Below are 26,913 nucleotides of genomic sequence, written 5' to 3' on the forward strand. Positions count from 1 at the left end.
GTAGGCTCCGTGCCCAACGTGGAGCTTGAACTCATGATCAAGAGTTGCATGCTCTACCGATTGAGCCAGACAAGTACCTGTAAAAATCTTAATTTTTAATGAAAATAAAGAAGTAAACAGTTATAAATTGTGTTTTACTCTAGCACTCTGTGGATTGGCAGACTCATAAATACTTTTTACTATTTCTGGAAATGCATGTTTTCTCATAGTAAATTTAAATTTTTCAGGCACAAAACATGTTTACTAATAGATCCAAATACTTTTAGTTCCTTTGTAAAAGGAAGCCAGAGCAGATAAACCTATATTCAGTAATTAATGTTTCGGTTTTTATCTTATTTGTAAATGATCTATATATTTAATGATCCTCCATCACTTAATTTAGCACAACTTTAAGGTTTCAGGTTAAGAAAAAGATTTGGGGAAACTATTTTAAAAATTCATCCAAAAACTTTTATCCTGCTTACATCTGTTTAATTCACTTGTTCTCGGGATACCTGGGTGGCTCAGTAAGTTAAGCGTCCAACTGTTGGTTTTGGCTCCATTCATGATCCTAGGGTCATGAGATTGAGCCCCAAGTAGGGCTCCACAATCAGTGAGGGGTCTGCTTGGGATTTTGTCTCTCCCTCTGCCCTGCCCCCCTCTTGTGCATGTGTGTGCTCTGAAATAAATAAATCTTTAATTCACTCATTCTCAGTAATTATATTTAGATAACTTATGAAAATTCATCATATTAGGTTATTTTTCTTGCTGACAAGTTCTGTAACAGAGATAATGTGAACATATTTGACTACTAAACCCAAGTAGAATAAAAGTTGTTTGTCTGCATTATATTCACTATTTATAACTCTAAAGACCTATTTTAATTAAACCAACAAACTTAGATTAGCTTTGACATTGAATATTTTCCCAGATCACATGAATATGAAAAGCATTTGGGTTAGTTTCTATTTATATCTGAGAATTTTAGGAATACCTTGATTCAAAAAAGCGCTTAATTTTCTTTAAACCAGTTAAATAGAGCTCTTTTACAAATTAATTTTACCAATACCATTTAGAGATAAAAAATAATAATCTATCTGCAACATATATATTTAGACACACACGTAGACATACAGACAGATGTAATGGAGAACTTCTAACTTCTATTTTAAAGTTACTGCCATGAATTAGGTACACAGACCACTATTTATAAAAGAAGTTGGATCTAAGTTGTTTTTCTAGTAGATGGAATAAGTTAAGGTTACCTGCTCAGTTGGCTAAAGCTTTTTACTAATATTTCTGGAGGAAACATCTACTTCACTTGAGCTCATGTTGACAGATTTGCATAGGACCTTTGAGGATACTTTTTTTCCAGTGAAGCTGATGATTACAAATGAAGCATCAACCCTTGGGCCAACGTTTTGATTGTGGACTCCTAGGAAGGTGTGATGTGGGGGACCCAGGTGTTATTTTAGGTGGCTGGCCTTGGAGCTATTGTAGCTGTAAGGCCGGTAGCTTGGCAGACTTTTGTTTGTGGTGGTGTTCCCAAGTCCTTTCAAAGTGCTCAGCTATGACCACAAATTCAGTCAGTGGTCTCCCATCCTTGTTTATCAATCCACTAATCTCAGGAAATAATCCATTTACAGATAGGGCAGCTAGACCAAATTGGGTGACCTCGTTTATTATATGGAGCCCCGGAATGCTATAGGAAGAGAACTTCCAAGTGGGCTTAAGGTCTGTGGCAGATTCATCTTTGAATAATTTACCAATCAGTGTGAACAGGGAAGATTCTAGGAATGGCTTTTAAAGATCAGTCGGCTGTTCTGTAGACCTTTTCTAGTCCACAAAGGGACGAGGTTGAAGGTTAAAGATCTTGGATATGGTCCTTGGAGTTACACTGTCCTGCTTCCTGCATCCATTTTTGGGCTTCACCAAGTCTCACCAGCTTGTGCACAGACTGACAAGATCTGGCAGCCTGGGGGCATAGGCCCTCATAATGACTCTAATAAATTCTTCAGAAAACTTTGGGGATCCTCCTTGGGTTTAGGAAATTCTTTAACTATGGTTTTTAGCTTGGTGTTTGACCAAGGAGTGAGTTATCCTACAGCTTCGGGTGATTTTATCATAAAACATAACCTTTTAATAGTCTCTTCAGAGTGGAAAGGCAGTTCAGATACAGGATTGGTAGAATGTCGAATACTCAGGCGAAGGAAGATTAGAGTGGAGCAATAGGAATCATGTCAGTTTTATTGTCTTTTTTTAAGTACCTCTTGTGTCTTTAATTTTTCATTAGCCTTTTGCTTCATTTTTTAATGAAGGAATTTGATGCGTTTTGCAAGCTTCTGAATACCAATTAAAACACATATCCCATTCTGTTTGTTCAGTTCAGGAACCCTTGTTTTCAAGTGCATTTCTTAAATGAATGATCTCGTCTAATTGGAACGTTTCCCATAATGGACATTGTAATTCTAAGTTGTCTCTAATAAAATTTTGACATTTTTGTAGATATTTATAACTTCTGAGACTATAGTTCTTAGACAAAATATGCAGGTGTGCCAGAAGGTGGCATGCTTAACTTTTTAGAATTTAAGGATCTCTTTTTTTTTTTTTCCCCAAGCTAAGCCTTTGGGTCTCTCAGAGCCAAACTAATACCTAAAAGGGATGTGCTGCCACATTGGGGATTTTGCAGTGTACCTCATTGCATAGAAATTTTCTTGAGGTTCACAGTGATATAGTGTCAATCTAATCCATTCTGCAACCAACTTATACTAACACGGGAATCTTTGAGTTAGGTGGTGAATGCTCTGGCAGCTTTTGAGTGCTCAACATATTCCCACCAATTTTTGCAGCTTTTTGGCTTCCAGGATGCATTAACCTTTACACAACACAAGATGAACAAACATGTATACCTTAATATATTGGCAATAACCTAGAGATGTTACTGTGTCCTGGCCATGAGATAGTCCAGTGTGTACCACCGATAGTTTCCGTCATGGTACCTTGGACTGGGGAAAGGATTGAACTAGCAAACACCAACAGACGGGGACTGGACGCTCCACATCAGTGGGAAACTGCAACGGCCACTAACAGTTCCCACATGGGTCTTGGGACAGAATCAAGGACTGGGGGTTTCCACCAATTAAACCAGAATTCCAGAATTGTGGCATGAACTGCCAGCAGCTCCCAACATGGGACTGACTGGTAAGCCAATTAGATTGGGATTGATGCAAAGAGTGGGTTCAGAATCAAGAGGAACTTACCCATGGCTCTTGGAAATGGTGAAAAAGACCAAGAACTCAGAAGGGTTTGTGGGTACCACACCTGTTGCTCATTGTCTCTGAATGCCATCAGAAAGTTGCTTCAGATCCCACTGCTGCCACTAAATTGGTTAAAAACAAAATTCAGCTCAGAAATTTAAAGATCAAATTGGCTTCGTTCAGTGATTCATGAATCCGGCAGCATTCCATCTAGCAAACAGAAAGAAGCTTCTACATGCTGTGCAAAATGAAAGGCAAAAGGGGGCAAAGACAAGGAAAGAGCAGATTATCTCACCTCTGTGATTGGTATTCCAGATTGACTAGTTTAAGATTACGTTCCTGAGAGAAATTGAAATTGCAGTTAGGTTAAAGTGAAGTCTCGTGAACTCTTGATTTGCTGATGTGTGGCTAAGTACAAGTGACTCTATTTTGGGCCTATTGTCCTTTTCTAACAGTTTTCAGTTGGGGTTATTATGCATAATACTAAAGTGAAGATTCTTTTTTTTTTAAGATTTTATTTGACAGAGAGACACAGCGAGAGAGGGAACATAAGCAGGGGGAGTGGGAGAGGGAGAAGCAGGAAGCCTGATGTGGGGCTCGATCCCAGGACCCTGGGACCATGACCTGAGCCGAAGGCAGACGCTCAACGACTGAGCCACCCAGGTGCCCTAAAATGAAGATTCTTGTACATATCTTCTGGTGAACCTATGACTTCATATTAATATGCTAATTAGCCCCTGATCAAGCCAATTTCTATTAAGAAGTTTCATTCTGAAAAAAAGGAGAAGGAAAAAAGTATCATTCCATTAATTCTCTATCCTTACGCCTATCCACTTAATGACACTGGTAATGTGAGGAGTTTTGTTCTAGAAGACAGTTAAATTATGAATAGATTACCTTGAATTTGTGGAGGATTTATTTTATGCTTTGTTGGGGTGGGTCTGTTTCAGTTTTACCCTGGTTTTAGTCCTAGAACATAGTGTTAAAAAATAACAAGGCATGGGGGCGCCTGGGTGACTCAGTTGAGTGTCTCACTCTTGATATCAGCTCAGGTCTTGATCTCAGGGTCATGAGTTCAAGTCCCAGGTTGGGCTCCATGCTGGGCGTGGAGCCTACTTAAAATATAAAAAAAAATAATAATAATAAAAAGGCATGGCCCTTTTGAGGTTTCAGTGAAAAGCACAAGGTTCTTACCAAGTCCTTCTAATTCTGTGGGACTCCAAACTCAGTCTCCCCTGTAGCAAGGAAACAGCCCCTGAAATCTCTGCTTAGTTCTTTCAGGCTTCTCAGCTATTGTTTTAGAGCCTTTGCACATTTGTGTGCAGTTCAGAAGTTCCCTCCTCTGCAGATTCCTCCTTTTCACTGTTTCCTCCCCTAACTTCCCAGCTGCTCTGGCAATCCTAGACTCCCATCTCCAGATTCCTTGTGCTGATAAGACTGTGGCTTTCTGCTTGAGTTCTTGATGGTCCTAATGTCTGGACCAGAGAGTACCTTTAGGGGAAAAACTATCAACTGGATCTAATCCATTGTGGTTCCCTTCTTTGAAAAGTTGATTCCTCTCCATTTTCATTCCTGCTTTTGGTCACTCTGTTCCCCTCAAACAGTTGGGCTTTTTTATTATCTATAGTTGTTAGGCAGATAAATCTGATTTTAATGGTAGGTAAATCTGCCATTACCCAAATTGGAACCTCAGTAATTGGGAATTGAGCAAATAAAGTTTAAAAATATAAGTACAAATTATATTTAGTAAAGATTGAAAAGAGAGATTATTTATAGTTGGAGGAGGGTAAGATGTAAAAGACTTCATGGAAAAGATTGGTATGCATTGTAAACCATGAGAGATGGTTGGGGTGGACTTCTATATGCTGATATAGTGGCCTCTCTCTATATTCCTAGTGGAAGGAACAGATTGAGCTGGTGGGAACATATAGGCTACATTTAGAGGAACATTTAGCAATCTGACTAGTTGGTTACCTCCAAGGGGGAAAATTAAAAAGAAGACTGGAAAGTGGGTTCTGATCATATTGTAGAAGTGCTTGAATGCTAAAGTGTAGGTTTTGAAATTCATTTGGTAGACAATGGAAACTATTTTAAGTTTTAAAGTTGGACAGTGAGTTTGAGAGTTGAACTTTAGGAAAATTAATCTGGCAACATGGTGAAGGGTAGATTGGAGTCGAGGAGGAGGAAAGATTAGTTAGGAAAGTATAGTAGAGTTTGGGGGGAGGATAAGAAAGGGTGAAAGCTGGTTGTGGCAACATACTTAGAAAAGAACTTCAAAATATAGGAGATGAAGAATGAGAAGGATAGAAATGAAGTGGCTGGGAAAATGGTGGCTTACTGATGCAGGTTGTTACTGTTCAACCTATGTAATTCTTCCTAAAAGTGAGAATAATAAAGACTGTACCACCTTTGCAGATTATAGAGCTCTTGGCTCCTGAGTTTTTCCTACAGTTTTTCTGTTTTGTTTCCTGTTCTCAACTAAGCTAACATGAATATCAACACTCATCAGATTATGCAATCAGGGTCTCCTGGGTGGCACAGTTAATCATCTGACTTGAGTTTCAGCTCCCTCCTGATCTCAGGGTTGTGGGATCCAGCCTTGTGTCGGGCTCTGTGCTCAGTGGGGAGTCTGCTGGAGATTCTCTCTCCCTCACCCTCTGATCCTTCTGTTCATTCCCTCTCTCTCAAATAAATCTTTAAGAAAAGAATACTGGGGGCGCCTGGGTGGGGCTCAGTTAAGCCTCTGCCTTTGGCTTGGGTCATGATCCCAGGGTCCTGGGATTGAGCCCCACTTTAGGCTCCTTGCTCAGCGGGGAGCCTGCTTCTCCCTCTTCTTCTGCCTGCCGCTCTCCCTGCTTGTGCTGTCAAATAAATAAAATCTTTAAAAAAAAAAAAGAAAAAAATTACTGGATTGTATTTATGTTGACATTTCTGTTCTCAGTATAAACTATCAACTGAGAAATCATGTGTGCTTTGAAAAGGAGGGATCAATATAAAATTATTTGTTACTGGTACTAATGCAGCTAACCAATGTGAAGCTCTTTTTCTTACAAGGTGGGGGAGGGAGTATGGTAGGAATACATATCCTTATAGGGATCTCATAGCAGCCCCAGAACAGTAACCATAGTAGAGGACTAAAACTTCAGTAGCAATAATTTGTAGATCTTCATTTCAGTGAGGGCTACTTCCTGTATATTCTCTCCTGTGTATATCTCCGATCTTTCCATTATCTGTATTACTTCCTAAATCTTACTTTTTTACTTTAACATTTCTAAATGATATTTCACAGAATGTACCTATATTTGCCTTTGAGAGATTCATAATAAACATTTATTTGAATGCATTTATTCTCTCATAAAGCAGCCTATTCCAGTTTTGAGACCTCTGTTTATTCTTTTTACTTTGATCCAAACAGTGTTTTACCTTTTTATAAATGTACTAGTAAAAGTGATATTTCTGAAATTATGTGATATTTTGTGCATTTTGTGAAGGTTCTGTGTAGACTTGTAAACATTATCACTATCCTAGATTGAAGAACTCAATTAGATGTTAATTCTTGGAGCTTAATTTTTTCATGGGGCCATTATGCTTAATTATTGTCCGTAATGATGGAAGGTTCATTTAGATGTTATTGCCATCTATTTTTTGGGGTAATGATGGTACCGGCAATTGCACTCACCAGTAAATTTCTTGATATTGAATTTGTAAGGTCCATTTGAGAATTCTGTTGGGATTTTTTTTTAATTCAATTTAATTTTTTTTTTAAGAGTTGAATAAATGATTTTATTAAGGACTAAAAATTGCTGAATGTCTTTGCAGTTACAGATTTTTTAATTTGACAGTACAGGTTAGAATAATCTCAGTTTAACACAGGAAAAGATATTCAAAAAGTTAACAGTTTTAAAATAAGGTATTTCATCAGTAGTATACTTATCTGATATTACAGAAGCTATTTATTTTCTGAACATTTTACTTTATTTAAATATGCTTTTATTTTTTTTTACCCAAAGCTTAATGTTAAATCCTGGAAAAAAATTGTTTCTTACAGGGCTGATCCCTTGTCCAACATGGTTCTAACCTTCAGTACTAAAGAAGATGCAGCTGCCTTTGCAGAAAAAAATGGTATGTTTGGTCTGTTTTTGTTTTGCTTTGACAAATGAAATCAAGATAGGATTTTATGTTCTTGACCTTAATCAAAACCAGTCAGGAATATAGAATTTGAGTTGAAAGAAATCCTGTAGTATGTCTGATCCAGTGGTTTTTAGATTTTTTTTATACTATCAGAACACCTCCCCCCTCCAAAAAAAGTCTAAAATGGAATGCCCACATAACATGTAAAAGCCAAAATGCTCTAATTAGAAGTAGAGGCAGGGAGTAAAACTACTTCTGCTCCTACCTTGTTCATGGCTCCCTCTGCAAAATCACTAATACATTGTTTTTAAACTGTAGTTGAATGTCTCATAAAGCAGCCTATTCCAGTTTTGAGACCTCTGTTTATTCTTTTTACTTTGATCCAAAATCTCAAATCTATAATTCTACGTAATAGCTCTTTATTTGGAAAATAGTTACCATTACCTTATTCTTAAATTTTCCTTAAATTACCTTACAGTTCCTTAAAGTACCTTAAAATTTCATGTAAGCCTAAATGTCTGTGGGCCACTTTTCTAGATATGGTGGGTATAGTACCAAGCATAATCTCAAAGCTATAATTAGATTAATGCAGCCTAAGAGAGTATTAGTTTTTGAGATAGCCACCTAAAACTGTTGTTTATATTGATTTTCCTATCAACAAAAATACAGAATTTTTTTTCTCATTTTCTATTAAGCCATGCAACATGGTAGTGAAGAGAGGCTTTGGAGTCAGTCCAGTCTGAATTCTGATCCTTATTATGCCACTTGGAAGCTACATGATTTTGGATTAATTTCATAATGGACTTAATGTTTTCTCATTGTTGAAGTCATGATACTTAACTCATAGTGTACCTAGTCTAGTACCTGATACAAAATAGATACTTACTGTTTGTTCTGACCCTTTCCTCTCTCCATCTGATATTTCTGCTATTTTTCCCTCATGGATTTACAAGCACTGCTGTATGTTTGTACCTAATGCATTCTTCTGTTCTAAATGGTCAGTTGAATTTGAATCTAAATTATTTGAGATAATGTCTATTTAAGTATATTTTTACTTTAAGGCAATATGTAAATGTAAAAGACTATTAGTGTTATATAACATATTTGACATATAAATGTGAAAGCTCCATAAAGGTTATTATCTAAGATACTTGCTTTTTAAATATTTTACTTTTTATAGCTTATGATTAAGAGTGTGAAGCCAAACTGCCTGGGCTTGGATCCATGTTGGTCTTTTACTATTTGTATGTCTTTGTACTTCCATTTTCTCCTATGTACAATGGGCATTGTTATGAGGATTGAATTAGTTAATAGAAGTGTTTAGAACATAGTTAAGTAAGAACATAGTTACGTTATAATTGTATATAAGTTTATCCTATTCTTTTTAGACTTTAAAATCTAAAAAAAAATTTTGTAAGTGAAGCTCCTTATTAAAACATGTTCTTGGCAGTTTCGAAATTTCTTAATTACATAATTATTCTCAAAGTGGTCATAGTCTTTAAAATATTATTTTGATTTAAATTAAATTGCTTTTTAATTAAACTGTAATATAGCTTATCAAAAACAGTTCTATTAATGTTTTCCATCTTTGCAGCCTACCATATTTCATGTCTGACACCTTGAAAATTATTCATTTGAGGTCTGCAATGTGAGTTTAATAACAGGAAATCTAATTAAATTGTTAAATCTCTGGTTAATGTCTAAGTGGTCACCAGGACTGCGTGACTACAGTTGCTATGTGAATTGCAGGTGTGAACTAGCCACTGCTGCTGTTGAAATTTCTGCCTCCCTGGGAAAGAAAACTGAGGAGCATTATCAAAGTCAGTAGACAGTATAACTTGAAAAAGCTTAACTAAGGATAGTATCTTACAATACTATAGGCTAACAGTGGATCAGGAATTTTAACCTACATCTTAGTCACTGCCTTGTCCCCAGCACCTAGCATAATACCTACATAATGGACATGGGATATGTGGTAAAATTACTTTCTAAAATACATTCCTCTACTCAAGAATTTGAAGCCAGTCTCATTCCTGGGAGAGTTCTCACTGATTAGTCCACCCTTGAATTCACATAATACTTGTGATCTGCCTCATTTATTTAACATTCAGCATTATAGATCATTATATGTAAAGAGACTTTATGTATAAAGTCCTGTTTCTCTAGTTACTGAGGCAGTGAGGCTAAGCATATCATTGAAATGGTACAGAATCATGGGGTGGAGGATCTTTTCCAAATTACCCACATCTTATCCATTCTGATTTGCCTCATTTGGGTAGGTGGATAGGATGGGGACATTCAAAAGGTTTCCCTCTCCCCCGACACCTAACATCATTTTGTTGTGAGCTAATGCTGTTGAAGGTTGGGTGAACCAATGTTCTGGTTAGTGAAAGCATTAGAAAAAAATGGTTTAGAAGTTGTTACTAATATGTAACAACCATTGGATTCAGAGACTAGTAACTAGGATTCTCATTCCATAACTGTCTGCTTTATAGATCTTGAGCAAGTCACGTTTCACTATACTTAACCTTTGATAAACATGTCTCTTCCTCTTTGAAATGAGAAATTGGATTGGTTAATACTCAAAAACTATAGACTTAAGGATATTAAGCTCATGGGCCCACATATATTTTTATTTCTTTACTTTGTAGCCCAGTAACTTATTATATGCTCTAGAGGGAAAATATGTTTCTGTTGATATAGATGATTCTGTGTTGATAATAAACAAAAAATCTGGCAAAAGTTATCCATTTAGGAGTATTAAATATTTGCCTTTCAGTAGTGTCAAGAAACAGGAGGTTGGGGTAAAGCTGCCTCAAAAAAAAGATAGTTCGTATACTCAGGGACTATTCTGAAAATGAACAACTTACACCTTTCATCCCCTTCTTAGGTTTCTTGTTTTCCTTACTTTTAAATGGTTTTATTTTTATCTTTTTATGATTTATTTTTATTTATGTATTTGGGAGACAGGATGAGAGAGAATGAGAGGGGGGTAGGGTTAGAGGGAGAAGCAGACTCCCCGCTCAGCAGGGAGCCCGGTGGGATGGTGGGGACTAGATCCCGGGACTCCAGGATCATGACCTGAGCGGAAGGCAGTTGCTTAACCAGCTGAGCTGCCCAGGCACCCACTTTTAAATGTTTTTTTTTTTTTTTTTAAAGTCATGACCATCATTTCCCTTGACATAAAAGATTATATTATAGAGAATCAGTACAGTGAAGAACAAGATTTTCAGATTCATTTGCTTCCTAGAAGTTTTTAATGCCTTCTATTACCAGACTCAGGTAATAAGTATCATCATCACAATGTTTTTCATAAGTACTAAGGCATGAGTTTGTCACTCTACTAAGTGCTTTTCATTCGTCCCATTTAATCCTCACTGAAACTCTTTGAAGCAGGAACAATTATCCCCATTTTGTAGATCAAAGAAACTGAGGTTTTAGAGACATTAAGTAACATTAGCTTACAAGGTCATTATACCTGTAAGTGAATGAACAAGTTTTATTTGAACACAGTTGTATTCATTTATTTATGTATCGTCTATAACTGCTCTTCAGCTGCAATAGTAAAATTAAATATTTGTAACGGAGACCATAAGGCCCCCAGAGAAAATAAACATATTTTCTATTTGTCCATTTACAGAAAACATGTATTAACGCCTGGTCTAAACCATTGTATAAAAATATATATATGCACACAGTCTTAATACCAAGACCCTTTGTTCTGTGACATTTTTCTAAATCCAAAATACTCTTTATGCAAACATCTTGAAGGGCCTCTGCTTAAGAGATACACTTCTCAACTGATATTCAGAGTTCTTCACAGGGGCACCTGGTTGTGGCTCAGTTGGTAGAGCATGCAGCTCTTGATCTTGGGGTTGTGAGTTCAAGCCCCACGCTGAGTGTGGAGATTACTTAAAAATAAAATCTAAACAAACAACAACAACGAAGTTCTTTACAATATAAACACATCACTGAAGCACTGACCTAGCTTTATTTTACTATGTCCCAACTCTTTGTCCTGCTCTTATCCCCAGGCTTGTATATTTTCTTCCATCTACAACCTTACTCATGCTGTTGTTCCCTTTCTCATCCTTATTCCTGCCAAGAACTACAACCTAGCCTTTAGAATACAGTTGAAACATTAACTCTTTCCTGCTCCCTTTTCTTATTCCCCTTTCCCACCTCCATCTCCCACCCCTTACTGGATGTGCTTTCTCTTTCTTTTAACTTACGCAATTTTTTCCTTTCTTACAGCTTTTATAGTACAGTTTTGTATTTTTTGTATGGCATTCCATCAGACACTCTTGTTGCTGGCACTGGGTGGGGATCAGTAGTTAAATAAGGCATGTCCTTGTACTCAAACTGTAATATTTTATTCCTCCTACTGGATTATAAGCACCTACATGGAAAAAAACACCCAGTCCCACTCATCTTTTAATGTGCTCAGTAAATATTTGGTGAGTTTGAACTGTACATTTAGTGATGTTATATTCTCCAAATCATGTTTTAAACTTTTTAAAAATCACTTTAAATTGATTTGGTTACTTGTTCTGTCTTTCAGAAGAACTGTTACTTCCCTCTAACTGGAGAAAGAAAATTATAGAATGATTAGCAGTTTCTTATATTTTAGTGTGTTTGTAAAATACAACCAATGTTTCTCTGTCTAATGTGCTTATCCTGAGTTTATTAACAGATAAACTTAAGTATATTCCAGTGTACTTATGATTATTTCATAACGTTAGGGCTGTTTTCCAAGGCGTAAGTTATTTGTTCTAAACTCTTTTTTAAGGATACAGAGGCCTAGAAATTAATAAAACAAGACCAAGATCACTCACATAGCTCTTAACTGATAAGGCCCAAGTTCCTAGATTCTAAGTTCAGTATTTTTTATATGATACTATGCTGCTAGTAGATCTTAAAAAAATCATCATTATGATGTAGGAAATGGTTGGGGTTCAGAGCCATGGCCAAGAAAGAATTCTCGAGACATCTTTGGTGTAAAAAGGTGGTTTTATTAAAGCATGTGGACAGGACCCTTGGGCAGAAAGAGCTGCACTGGGGTTGTGATGGGTGACTGATTATATACTTTCAAGTTGGGAGGGGGTTAGGGACAGCACAAGCCTCTAAGGAATTTTGGAAACAAAGTTTCCAGGATCCTGAGGGGGCTAGCTATTGTAGGAAAAGGTCATTTATTACTGTTTGGTAAAAACTCAGTCCTGAGACCCTTCAGATATGTATCAGTGGGCCATATGCTTGGAGGGTGATTGCTGAGTATCTTGGGGGGGTAGCGGGAAAGGAAGTTTTCAAAGGAATTTTTATATGTTAAAGAAGACTTACAGGATCCTGGGGGGTCGGGATAAGATTGCCATTTGCCTTTAGCAAAGTGTCAACATGAGGCATCTGAGCTCTGCAAGGAAGGTCACTCTGTTTCAAGGACTTGTCAATGGACTGTAGGCAGTAAGGAAATTTAATTTTTTTCTTTTGCCTTTGTTTCCCACCTCAGTTAGGTCAGCACTGTCCAGTATGGTACCCGCATGTGACTGTATAGCCCTTGAAATGTGCTGTTAAGTGTAAAATGTACACTGTATTTCAAAGACTTGGTATAAAATTATCTCAAGTTTCTATATTGATGACATATTTAAGTGATAATATTTTGGATATATATTGGGCTAGGGAAATATGATTAAAATAGATGTTACATACTTCTTTAGTCATTTTTTAAAGTGGGTACTAGAAAATTTAAAATTATACTGGGGCACCTGGCTGGTTCAGTCAGAAGAGTGTGCAGCTCTTGATCTTGGGCTTGTGAGTTTGAGCCCCACGTTGGGTGTAGAGATTACTTAAATAGATAAATAGATAAACAAACTTTAAAAAAGTAAATTTAAAGTTATATGTGATTCACATTATGTTTCTGTTGGACAGCACTGACCTATATAGTACTTAGCAATGCACAGAATATACATTCTATACATATTCTAAACATATTCTAAATATTTCACTTATATTCTATAGTGAATATAAGAAATAGGATAGCAGGAGAGGAAGAATGAAGGGGGGGAAATCAGAGGGGGAGATGAACCATGAGAGACTATGGACTCTGAAAAACAAACTGAGGGTTCTAGAGGGGAGGGGGGTGGGGGGATGGGTTAGCCTGGTGATGGGTATTAAAGAGGGCACGTTCTGCATGGAGCACTGGGTGTTATACACAAACAATGAATCATGGAACACTACATCAAAAACTAATGATGTAATGTATGGTGATTAACATAATAAAAAAAAAGAAATATGAAAACCTTATCCAACTTTGGAAACTTCACATTTTATATTTTTGAGAAACATAGTTCTATTCTTTATTCTTACCCAGTATGAATCAAGGATAAGTGGAAACTCTTATGTTACATGTAATATAATAATGAAATAAAATAGCTAAAAGAGACCTATATTATACCACAAGATCCCATTAATCACCCATTTTTCATTTCTTAACCATATAAGGTATTGTGCAGGTTCATCTTTTTATATAAGAATTTTATGTAAGAATATATAATTTCTGAGACTAAAAAGAAGTTCTTCATGCTATTAATAACTCCTGTAACTACCCCCTGCTTCTGTTTTGCTTAGGTCTCTCTTCTCACCATATCTCACTTCTTCAGAGGGCTGATCCTGTGAAATTAGGGGGTGGGAAAGAAGATTGAATGCCCTCCCTATGGCTTTTCCCCCTGCTCCCTACCTTCCACTCCCCCAAATCTTAGTTCTCAACCTCCCCCAACATACACACTAAGTAAAGAAAATATAAATACTCTGTGTCTTTTGGCTTTAACCCCAGGGCCTCATCCTGAAGGTCTCTGTTTGAGCTCAGCAAATATTCCAGAGGAACTCTTCAAAGATAACCTTTCTTTGTAAAAAGAGAAAAGAGTATCTGAGGTTTCCTCTGAAATGTAGATGAACCTCACTTTAGTTCTTTGTGTACTGAAAAGACCCACCTTTCTCACCCATTGTGGCTTTTGTCTTTCCTAGTGTTTCATGATAGGGTTGAGGGCGGGGAGGAGAAGGAAGCTGCATCACGGAGAGAGGAGGAGTAAGATAGTTGTGGAAAAATGTCGATGGTAGAAGGCTAGGATCTACTACCATTTACATGCTAATGAAAACCAGAAATGGCCTTTTCCCCGTTTGATCTGATTTGAAACTTTGTGACTTTCCTTTGGTAGGTCATTTTACCCCCTGTGTTTTTCTCGTTGTTGTTAGCTGTAAAAACTCTTTGAAATTCTCAAAATAGGGGAGGGTTTCTTTCAGGAGTGGGAGGATAGAGGATAAACTGTGAAACTGCGTTCTGTCCATAGTGGGTCTATTGGGGAGGAAAACCCGCCTCTGAAGTAATAGAAGGTAGAAGCAGGGGAGGAAGCAGACAGGTCGAGCCCTGGATTCAGGAAAATAAGGAGGTAATTGGAGTTTGCAGCCCAGGACTTAGAATTATTCCAGAAGTAGACCCAGCAGCAAAGTCTGGATTTCCACCTAACTTAAACCTTCTAATGAGGGCCTCAACCTCACATTCAGTCATCTGTTAAAAAGACACCTTTGTTTTGAAAGCTAAGAATCAGGACTCCTAAGATATAAAAATTTGTGTTAAAGGATTTTTTTATTCATGTAATATAAAAGAACTAGGTAGATGTTATAACCAGTTCAAAGTAAAAGTCCAAACAGCACAAATGTATGTGGAAAAAAGGAATGCAAATGGAGACAGATGGAGGTTTTGTGGGGGAGGGGCAGTTAATTAAATCACTACCAGTGGGACACAGGACATAATTTGCATATCTATCAGTCATACAACTTAAAAAGAGATAAAATAGCTGAAAGACAAGGAATTACGCTGAAATCTGATAACCTGGAAGGGAAAGGGCATACTATAGATAATGCAGTTTTCTACTGAAACAGAATTTGTTTCTACTCTTCTCCTTCTGTGATTAAAAAAAAAATCTCAAAGATTATTTATGATCACAAAATATTGGGCTAATATTTGGCCTGAGTATTTATTTAGGTATAGCAAGAATGAATAATTTGCAACTGTAGGAGAGGATAAATAATTTTCCCTTTAACTTTATAGGTCTTGACTGAGACCCCCTGCTCCCTATAATTAAAAGATGTAACCAAGAAAAACCAACAGAAGTTTAATAATATGTATACCTCCTATGTACCCGGGAAAACTGATAACTCCAAAATGGCCTTTGCCACTACCTTAAATACCATCTCCAGATAAAGACAAAAGATTTGGGGAGCGGGCGCTGGGGACAGCCTTGGGAGGTTATTAGGCAAAGCACCATAAACAAGGGTATAATTTGTTATGCAGACTTAATTCCAAGGCTTTTCCATTGGTTGAATTTCCAGAGTTTTAGTCATCCTCCTCTTCCTAGTACTGAGTGGGAAACACCTTTACAAATGGAGATTTCTCTTATAAATGTTCATTTCCCTCACAAAAGGGAACTTTCTTCATTTTCGGAGATTTCCCTGTGTTTACTGCTTTTTGAAACTTAACCAGCTCAAAATCCTTATGCCTAAAACGTGTTTTTTGGGGGCGGAAGTTCTGCTCTTTACCACATAAGCTTTCTTTAAGTTTGCTTTGCTGAAATTTTTCATAAGGAATCTCAGACTTTTCACAACAAATAACTTGCCATCAGATTTCTTCTGTGATGCCTATTAATTTGGGCAAATTTTTCCTCCCTTCTTAAGGTCCCTAAAATATCCTAAGATCCTCAAAGAAAGGTTCCTTACCATCTTGGGGAACTTTGTAATTTGTTAGCCTGGAGCCATGGCACTTTCCTGGAAAGATTTTGTAAACTTTAGTTCCTTAAAAGTGTCTGGTCATATCTGATTAAATGAGTATCATTGTCAAATATGTCAATCTAGGTATGGCCCTCGTTGCATAACCATTGTTTACACTTATTTTCTAATAAAAAGGAGGACATACTGAACATGTACAAATAACTATATTGCCATGAATATAAGAATATTCAACAAGCGTTCCCTAATTCTGTAGGGGTCATGCAGGGAGACTAATCATTTACAAATGATAACAAATTTTAGTTTACAAAACACTGTCTATTAAATTGTAGATACCTTAGGAGAAAAGGGAAAGGACTTCCTTAAATGCCCAGAAAATAGAACATTGAAACAATATCAGAAATACTCCAAACAGAAACTACATTCAGCCCTCATTAGTGCATTCAGTCCTATATAATTCTTGTTTCACTGGATCATAAATTTATCTGCCGCTCAACTAGAGTTCTGGAAGTCCTGACTCAGTCCACTAGTGTGGTCTTAGAATTATTATGCCATCATAAGCCTATACCCAAGAATACCTAACAGTCCTCCTCCACAGAGCTCTCAGGCTGTCTTTATTGAAGACAAAGCACTCTGGCCTGTAACTGATTTCAGGAGCTTTCAGGGTAGCATCAGAGTAAAACAAACAAATCTATCCCTAAATGATAAAAGATTTAAGATGGCTGTAATTAACATTAGTGGTAAATTTCAGAAATGAAATATAAACAGTCATAACAAGAATAATGCAACTTAAAGTCATACCAAAAACGTTATATACAAAATATCTGTAATATTAAAGCCTGGTTTCAAAGAAGACAGTGAATGTGCATCTAACTTATAAAAATGGATGAACATATTTACAGAGAAATAATAATCCTGAGATGTAATATACCCTGAATGTGCCAAACATATAGTAAGAATATACCAGAAATATGTTAAGAAGATCAAGTAAAGAGATTCAGTAAGTCTGGGGAAGGTCCTAAACATTTGTATATTAATAAAACTCCATTGATTAGTGATATGTATTCCCAGTTTACATATACTGGCCTAGAAGATACGAGATCCAAACTACAGAAGATGCAGCCAAGTTGATGTTTTTAAAGATAACTGAAATTGTGTTTGATAACCTATACTAATATCGGACAAAGCAGTACTGGGGCTCTGATAAATAAAACATGGACAGTGAGGGCACTGAGAATGTATACTTAGTACATAGCATAACTATATTAGTAACATTTTACCCATATAGATTTAACCTCAGGAGAGCTAAGCATCTCTTCTGACTTGATAGCTCTTATAGTACCACTCATCAATAGTATCGTGTCAAGTAAACCTAATTATTTTCAGTATCTCTCTTTTCATGAGGTTAAAAGAATACATCCTTTTGATAGTCCCAGAGGCCTTCTGGGGAAATCTTGAAAATAGTTTTAGGTACAAAGATAATCTGAATCTTTTATTTTACATTTAGGCTGCTATTTTGGGGAGGCAAAAATTTAAAAATGTCAGTAGATTTGCACACTTAGGATAGGAATAGGATCGTAGGTACTAGACAAACAGTACTTGACTGTTCATTTCAAAGGGATGATAAAACTTACAAACATAAAAGGTAACATGACTGTAAAGATCCTGAGCTCTTATGGAAGTCATTAAGGACTTAAAGTCAGCATATAAGGTTATTCTGGTAAGCCGCAGAAACTTTGAAATCTAGGCAGATTAGACAAAAAGAATAACCCTTCATGTTGTAAGTAGAGGCAGTAAATAGCGAACTAATGAAATAAGCCCACCTAAACTGAGCAAACTTTGTAAGATTTTAATACATTTCAGAGCTTTTCAGATTTTTTGGACATAACTATAAGGCAAATAAAGCTTTGTTTTTGCAAAGCTTACATAACTTTCAGTATCCATTCAGGTTTTGTCTTTCACCATTCTCTTTCTCATTTTGGACATTTACTTTAGGACCTAACTGTGGAGTGACCCGACCCGATAGGGTGGCCGCTGCAGTGTGGGAGGTGTAAGAATTCACCCAAAGCAGAACAAACGGTGGGCAAGATAGCAAAGGAAAAAGGGGCTAGTGAGGGACCAGTTATTGGGACAGAGGGCTAGTGAGGGACCAGTTATTGGGCAGAGTGAGGGAGTATGGAATTTTCCCTTTTTTGGTAATCTTTGGAACTGTGCCTGGTTGTAATTGGTCAGTTAGGGCCTGTGGCTGTTTCCCGGTAGGTCGCTTAGTGAGCCTGTTTGCATTCAGCTTGGTGGTCACTCTGGGCCCCTTTGCCTTGATCAGGTTTCTGTTGTTCAAGTTGGTTGCCTAAAAGAGGCCTCTATACTAACTATTCCCTTTTTCCGTTGGTAAACAGAAACACATCTCATTACCTTACATACGAAGTTATACCTCTTTGCCACTATTGCTCCTAGGAGAATCTCATATCTATTAATTATATCTTTTAACCAAAGTTAACTCTGATTTCATAGAGAAAACTGAGAGCTAGATCATTGAAAACTGTTACACACTGATATTTAACTAAACTAGCAAAACTTACAAATTCACCTAACAACTTTCTACAACCACATGCAAGACTTTATAGTCAGACTTCTCCAAGTGGCAAAAAAGAATGTGTCCATTAACAAACCCAAAGATACAGCCTCTCTGTACCATATAAAAACACAAAGCAAAAATATATAAACTTAGGGCGCCTGAGTGGCTCAGTCGGTTAAGCGACTGCCTTCAGCTCGGGTCATGATCCTGGAGTCCCAGGATCGAGTCCCACGTCGGGGTCCCTGCTCAGCAGGGCGTCTGCTTCTCCCTCTGACCTTCCCCCTCTCATGTGCTCTCTCTCTCTCATTCTCGCTCTCTCAAATAAATAAATAAATAAAATCTTTAAATATATATATATATAAACTTAAATTTTTGCTTAGTAATCAGTTCAGTATTCTTAGAAATGATCTAAATGTCTAATAAATACCCATTAACATCATCTAAGTTTTTTTTTTTTTAAGATTTTTATTTATTCATTTGAGATACAGAGAGAGAGCACACGTAGTGGGAGAGGCAGAGGGAGAGGGAGAAGCAGGCTTCCCACTAAGCAGGGAGCCCGACGTGGGGCTTGATCCCAGGACCCTGGGATCATGACCTGAGCTGAAGGCAGACGCTTAACGACTGAGCCACCCTGGCACCCCCATCATCTGAGGTTTTACGTTAACCTAAGATTTTGGAAATTAATTTCCAAAGTGACATACTACAAAACTTAGTTACTGTTAAAATTACCAGAATGAAGAATCATTTTGGATAAACACAAATTTATAGTTTTTAGGATTATAAACATTAAACAGAAGTAATGCTAGCTTATTTGATCAGTAAACTTATATAAGTTTAGAAAGAACATATTGAAATAGAATAAAGATCTGTGCTTGGCATATTTAACACTAATAAACTAAAGAAAATATAGCTTTTATTAAATAAAAATTATTAAATTTGTTTGCCAAAGATCACCTATATATATGTATTTTAAAGATTTATGTATTTGAGAGTGTGCGTGTGCATGCGCGCGTGCACATACCAGCAGGGGGGGCAGGAGCAGAGGGGGCGGTGCTGAGCGCAGATCCTGATGCAGGGCTCAATCCCACAACCCTGAGATTACGACCTGAGGCGAAACCGAGAATTGGATGCTCAACTGACTGAGCCACCCAGGCACCCCATAGATTGCCTATAATATTATATATATATATATATATTTTTTAAGTATTTATTTATTCATTTAAGTAATCTATATACCCCGTGTGGGGCTCGAACTCACCACCCTGAGATCAAAAGTTGCATGCTCTTTTAAGCAAGCCAGGTGCCCCAAGATTCACCTATGTTATTTGTACTTGAATTCTTAAATGTTCCTTAGGTCTTTAAGAATGTTTCTTTTTTTTTTTTTGAAAGAGTGAGAGTCCCAGCAGGGTTGGGGGTGGGGGCAGCAGAAGGAGAGGGAGAGTATCTCAAGCAGACTCCCCGCTGGGCCTAGAGCCCACTGGGGCTCGGTCTCACAACCCTGAGATCATGACCTGAGCCGAAATCAAGAGTCGGATGCCTAACTGACTGAGCCACCCAGGCACCCCAAGAATACCTTTTTTAAATCTGGCACATTAAGACTATTTAGAAGTTGAATTTCCTTGATTTCTAAGAACTGTAGGAATTCTTATACAAGCACTTATTTTTTCCTATAAGCTAATCAAAACAGAGCCTAAGAGATTTTACAATCTTAATTCATTAATGACATGTAGAGGTAGAAGAACATTACCCATACATATATAATGAGAAGTAAAGACCCTTCTGAATTAACAGACATGTAGACAAGACCAGTAGTCACACAGTTCATAACTTCAGTTCTAAAATTTCAGTCATGGGTTAACAGTTAACACAGAATTATGTCCATACTAAAGAGCTGTTCTCTTCTCAGTGAGTACAAATTCTTCATTTGTTTGAGCTCAAATAGACTGCAAAGACCAATAGACCAGATTTTCTGGTTTTTTTTTTTTTCATCCTATTTAGAGAATAGCTCTCTAAAACCAATTCCCAAACTTAGTAGAGAGCAAAGTTAAAAATAGAAAACATCAAATCAGCAAAATTCTCTTGTATTTGCCTCTTGGGGCCAAGAAAATACATACCTGAGCTTAAAATAAGGTATACCACTTCTGGTGAAGAAGTTTGCCAGGCTTTGGCTGGTGGATCTATTAGGTGTCTCAGTGGGACTTCCAAAATTGTGAAAAGAATATTTCCTTAAAAAGATAAAATCATGACTCTAATATAGATATAGATAAATACATTTTTAAGAATTTAGTTTACTCATGAAATGAGGGAACTAGGCGGATGTTATAACCAGTTCAAAGGAAAAATCAGTAAGGCACAAATTTATATGGAGTAAAGGAATGTTGAGATGAATTACAAGTGGAGACAAAACTGGTTTTTCCAAAGGGGATGGGGAAGAGTCACCAGGCAGGACAGAATTTATATTATCTGTTACAGTTGGTTCTTGTTACTCATGGTAGTTATGATCTCTAAACTCACAAAAAACACTAAATTAACGAGTACTGAAATACTGCTCCTAAGAAAAATACAAAGTTAGATTCTTTTGAGACTCTGATCACAAAATTTTGTCAACCAATCAATACATACATAACCTTTTTTAAATGTGATTCTGTTCAAATGTTTAAAAACACCTTATTTAATGTATATTGTTGATTCATGAACATTGAACTCATAGCCAGCAGCACTGTAACTTATGCCTGAATGAAGCTTATCTAACATATATTGGTACATCAGAGCCTTCTTGTCCTTAGGAACACTAGAAAGTGCTAGAGCACTACACTTGTGGGGCCATTTTAAACATCAAAATCATCAACAGGAAGCACAAAAATGCCACAAATGCCCCTGTAAATGGACCACGAAAAGGACACTTGTTTACAGTATGTGATCTGAAACAAGAAAGCACAGAGCATTACCTTGCTTGACCTCAGCTGGGAACATGTACGTTGAGCTGGGAACATGTATGTTGAGTGACTCAAATTTCCATTGCTCTGTGCATGTCACTAATGACCATGGAAGCATTGTGAATATTGATTTGGGGGTTACAGGTAAATTTTAGTGAACAGGCAAATTCACAAATACAGAATCCACACCTACATCTTACAGGGTTTCAAAATAACTCAAAGACCATAGTCAGGGCTGAGATCTGGTATGCCGTAGACACCATAATTTTCTGTTGAAGCCCCAATTTTTTTCTTCGTCATTCTTTCTTCTCAATCCCCAGTCCAAGGTACTGGCTGTCTTTGTGGCCAGGGAAATGTTCAGCCTGACTCCTGAACTGCTGAGACTCCTGAGAGACAGACAGACATGCTGGGTGGGGAGAGAGATTTAGATTCCCTGTTGGAGGTCTGAAATAATTTTTCTCATAATGTTATACATGGTGGCTTAGTCAGGTTCCTAGTGTATTATGGGTTAAATGGGATTTGGAAATCCCTATGCACAGACCACACCCAAACCAATTACATCAAAATCTCTGAGAGTGATTTTTGGACCTTTACCACTGTTGTATAGTCTCTTTCTCTAGAAAAAAATGTGTTCTCAATTTCTAATGACTGATTTTCACATGTACTTTTGGAACACAAACCAGTTTATTTTGTGGCAAATTCTGAATAATGTGGTTCCAATTACTGCCTTGGAAATCAAAATAATACTGTATAGCAACTATATTATTTGAAAAGATAAAATTTAAGGGGGCCATTGACTATCACATCAAAGGTGGGATTTTTTTTTTTTTGAGGTGTTGCAGCTGTGGCAGGTGTGGGGTGTTACTAATCTTTCAGGTGCCTCACATTTTCACCTTATTTGCTTGTTTAAATAATTTTATATAATTTTCGTGGAAAGAATTGCTTTGCCAATGTATCCCAACCCCTGTTATTTCTCCATAATATTTTCTAAAAGAAGATCTAAGATACTTTCAAATTAATCTGAACCTCCCCCCCCGCCAAATACTAGGTGCTTGGGAATTTCAAAGTAGAGGGACTTCTAAAATGAAATTCCTCAAAGACTATCACAGCCCCCAACCCCCTTTAAATTATATTTTAAAAGTTTATGCTTTGCTTTTACCCAGGCATAATATGGGTACATAGCCTGGTGAAAACCCTTGAAACCTTCCAAGTATCCACATACCTTGCTGTGGCTTCCCAAAGCCTTTTCTATTCTGATCCCATACCTCTGTTAGCAGCAACTGTGAGTTATGTCATTTTGTGCCAAATTATGCAGTGCTTCTCGATTTGTACACAGATGGACAGTAGGAAAAACCATTAAACTATTCACTTCTGAACTAATGTCAGGGTTTGAGATTAGATTATTACAGGAGAAAGACATTTTATAGGACTTGGACCAAGGTTACTAGAGGTAACATTTCACAAGCAATAAAAGCACTGATGAACATTTCTCTGTATTTTGCCTTACTGAACCATAAGTAAAATGGTTCTGTAAATAAAAGTGAATGGAATTAATTTTCTGTCTCATACATAGAATTCACAAGTTAATTGTCGTGATCTGGTTTTGTTCAGAGGCCTTTTGTGGATGTATTTTGGTCTTTAATTTTGGGTTTTGGGGTTTTTTGGGCGCATTTGGAAGATTACACCAAACATTCATATCATAGGAAGTAGAATATCTCAACCACAGTCTGGAGATCAACAAAATAAATGGGCATCTTTCCAAAAAAGAAATTGAGCATGAGATATTACAGGTCACATTTTAAGTTTACTACAGTATTTGCCAGAGGTACTTCTCTGATACTAGGGCTTAAAGATCAAAATATCTTTGTGAAAGCATTCCAGTGTGTGAAACAGCAAAGGGAGTCAGCTTCTCATCATTTAGGTGCTGGTGGTTGGATTTGTGGTTAATCCGTGCCATATGGCTGCTCTCCTCAGTGGGAAGTGACGGCAGCCCTAGGAGCTTACCCCATTCCTGGGGCAGCTGCTTTGGACTCAGTTGCTTTGATCTTCTTCTGTTGCACAGCTGGGAAGAGTGAAGGCTGGTTTTCAGTGTCCTAATAGAACAACATATTGGGACCACTGTCATAGACTACACCTTGATTTTGTATAAGCATTCTTCAGAGAATGCAAGTGTTTTCACTTCCATGATCTCATTCAGAAACTTGAGTTTTTAAAAAAGCTTAGTGTTGAAAAGAAAATTCTTACAGCAACTTAACATTTCACAAAATTCCATTCTTAAATTTTTACATTCTATTTCTTGCAAGTTACATTATGTTCTTTCTTTTTAAGAACAACCTTCACATAGGAAGTAGAAAAGAAGCACAGTTCATGTAACTTATCCATTAAGTACAAATGTTTAATGTCCTTTCAAGTGTTGTTATTTTTATGGTTTGTCTTTTTAGCTAAAGCTCACTGCTTGCTCCAGTAGCCTTTATATTGCCACAATATTACAAAAAATAACTTGGCAAAGATTGTGGTATGAAGTATACTAGGACCAATAAAATCGTTTATCCACACATTGCAAGGTAAACACTTTGGAGGAGGATGCTTAGAAATGTGGTCAGATTCTTAAGAGATCCCCCCAAAAGAGCAAATTTTCATCCCAGCATCAGTCCTACCTAGAAAAGTTTTCTCAGTGATGGATAGAAAATCCAAAAGGAGATTTATGTAGACTCTGAGGTGAGTTTCAGTCTCTTGTGAGTTCTCATTAGAATTCTTCATACCCCTCTTTCCTTTTACTTAATCAGAGAAGTTATTAGTTGCTTGTGCAGGTTTGGGAGCAAAGTTGTTTCCCACAGAAAAATGTGAGGAAAAGAGATCCCCCCCCAATACATCCTAATAATCATAGGTGGCTGTGGTAGAGCAATAATGTAGAGCTGAATACTGTTAGCAAATGCTAGTTTCTTCCATGTATGTTTTTGTTTTCCCAAGATGCTTTGCCCATCCACATTCCAGTCCCTATAATGATAATTCTATTTATTGTTGTTACCACCATCAACAGCAACTATAATCTGGCTCACAATTCCCAAGAGCCAGGTCACTCCTTTGTTACCAGGAGAAAACCCAAACCAGTTGTTCTTTTATGTGTACAAAATCCCAGTCTTCTCACATTGCAGTGACCCTGACAGCATTTTGAGACTCCATGAGCAAAACAGATAATAGAGCTACGTCTGCATTCTGACACAGTAAAAAAATTTTCTTCTCCCTGGTGATTGAAAGACAGATTAACCATGTAAATGAGAGTGATTATCAGGTATATGTTCATGTATAATACCAATTCCTAAATATGTCCAAGTACTTTATCATTTCTTCAGTTCCTCTTATAATGTCTTTTATTGGGCTGGAGAGTGTGTTGGGAAGCAGGGGTGAGGGAGCATAGGTTCTCTCACCCATCACTTGGCAAGACGAGATCATGGAGGCCTTGGATAACTTACCAACCATCATTATAACCAGACATAGAATCTACACTAGAAACCTTTTCCTTTCTCCACAACCGGGGTGGGGGTGGATGGACATATGGCAGAAATAGACTTACTTTCCAGGCATTCTTGAAACAGTTATTTTCAACACATTTATAAAAATTAAGGGGGGGGTTTACAAAATCACAAAGATTGAAAGGAAATGGGTGAAATAGATAAAAATTGAAATTACAAGATGCTTTTAAAGAAATGCAGTTTTATTTATGAGGTGGTTAGGTACATAGCTTTAAAGTCAGCCTCGGTTAAAACCCTGACTTTGCCACTTAGCCATGTGGCTTTAGGCTGCTTATTTACCTTCTCTGTGCTTTATTTTTCCTAAATAATTAAATATAAAATTGGGGCATATAAAATGCCTACTTCATAAGCCAAGCAACCTATGATCTCAGTTTTAAAATTCTATAAAAATACATTTAAAGCACTTAGCAGAGGGCTTAGAACATGCCTCAGGCTCTTTTCCCAGACATCCACATGGCTAACTCTGATCTCCTTCAGATCTTCAGTCAAATGTGACCTTCTTAAGGGGAGGGAGAGTTTCCCTGTGTACCCTCTCTAGAATGTTTTTTCTTTAGTGCTCATTAGCATAAAATATGTATTTTTAATCATAGGTATTGCTGTATTAGCACCTAGTATACCATGCATTTACTTATCAATTTCTTTTCTGCTAACTTGAAGAAGTTTGGGAATTTATTCACTGCTTTACCTCTGGTGTCTCAACAGTCCTTGACACAGAGTATGCAATCAATAATATTTATTAAATGAATAGCAAATGCTCAGTAAGTATTGCTATACCTGCTTTATTGAATTATTTTTTATAATTAACAGCATCATTTGCTGGTTAATGTAGGAAGTGCTTGAGAAGTTCATAATGTTAAAGTTATCATGTTCAGGTCACAGCATTAATTTGCTTACCAAAATTCCTTTCTGTATTTAATTTCAAAATTAGGGGTTTCAATGTGATGGAAATTTTATTTACTTTAATGCTTCACTTCATATAGAAGATGTGTTACCAGAAAGTTGCAAATCAAATTTGAGACAGAATAGCTTATTTATCAAGTGCTTGCTATAAACCACAAGAGACACAGTATTAGTTAAAGCAAAAGCTCCAGAATCAGATTCTTTGTTTAAATCCTGATTCTGTCCCTTTCTAGCCAAGTGAGCTTGTGCTAGTTACCTCCACTCTGTGCCTCAGTTTACTCAGTTACATAAAGGAAATATTAATTCATATAAAGGTTTTAGAAAAGTACCTTTTTCATAGAACTCAATAAGTGATTGTTAAGTGCCAGGTATTTTCTAAGCAATTCACATGAATAAGCTTGTTTAATCCTCATGACAACCTATGAAGTAGGTACTATTCTTAGGCCTGTTAGTAAAGTTTTTGAAATGCAAATAGCCACTTGTTAATGTACTTATTTTATAGGTTCAGCTCCTCTTAAAGTAAGACATAACTTTCTGATTTTTTTTCCTGTTTTAATGGATTAGAAAGTACTCAAAATTTTACTCCGTTAAAGTAAGGTTATGTTTAAGCAAGTAAATTGAATCAATATTTTCTCTCCTGGATTCTGATGTTTCGTTTGTATTTTTAAACCATTTGTTTCATTTGCTTTCCTACTTCTCAATTTCCTTATAGCACATGGACTTTCTTTGAAGATGGAGTTCTAGCAATGGAATTATTTCCTCTTTTTGGACACTAAAATAAGCAGTAGTAGCAGTATACTTTGATGACTTGATTTTTACAGGCTTCA

The 26,913-nt window shown here is 36.8% G+C and overlaps 1 protein-coding gene and 1 long non-coding RNA gene across 2 annotated transcripts in view; one reads left to right on the plus strand and one right to left on the minus strand.

The window, feature by feature from the left end:
• Nucleotides 1–26,913, plus strand: part of NDUFS4 (NADH:ubiquinone oxidoreductase subunit S4) — a 112,761-nt gene that overhangs the window by 84,112 nt on the left and 1,736 nt on the right. The window contains exon 4 of the mRNA XM_036114468.2: nt 7,285–7,358. Within this exon, the coding sequence (XP_035970361.1) occupies nt 7,285–7,358 (74 nt within the window). The remainder of the gene's footprint in view (nt 1–7,284; nt 7,359–26,913) is intronic.
• LOC144381075 (uncharacterized) overlaps nt 3,240–26,913 on the minus strand; it is a 150,845-nt gene continuing 127,171 nt past the window's right edge. Inside the window, exon 4 of the long non-coding RNA XR_013445545.1 lies at nt 3,240–3,358. This is a non-coding gene — a long non-coding RNA (uncharacterized LOC144381075). The remainder of the gene's footprint in view (nt 3,359–26,913) is intronic.

This window comes from Halichoerus grypus, chromosome 2 (assembly GCF_964656455.1).
Source record: "Halichoerus grypus chromosome 2, mHalGry1.hap1.1, whole genome shotgun sequence".
NCBI classification, from domain to species: domain Eukaryota; kingdom Metazoa; phylum Chordata; class Mammalia; order Carnivora; family Phocidae; genus Halichoerus; species Halichoerus grypus.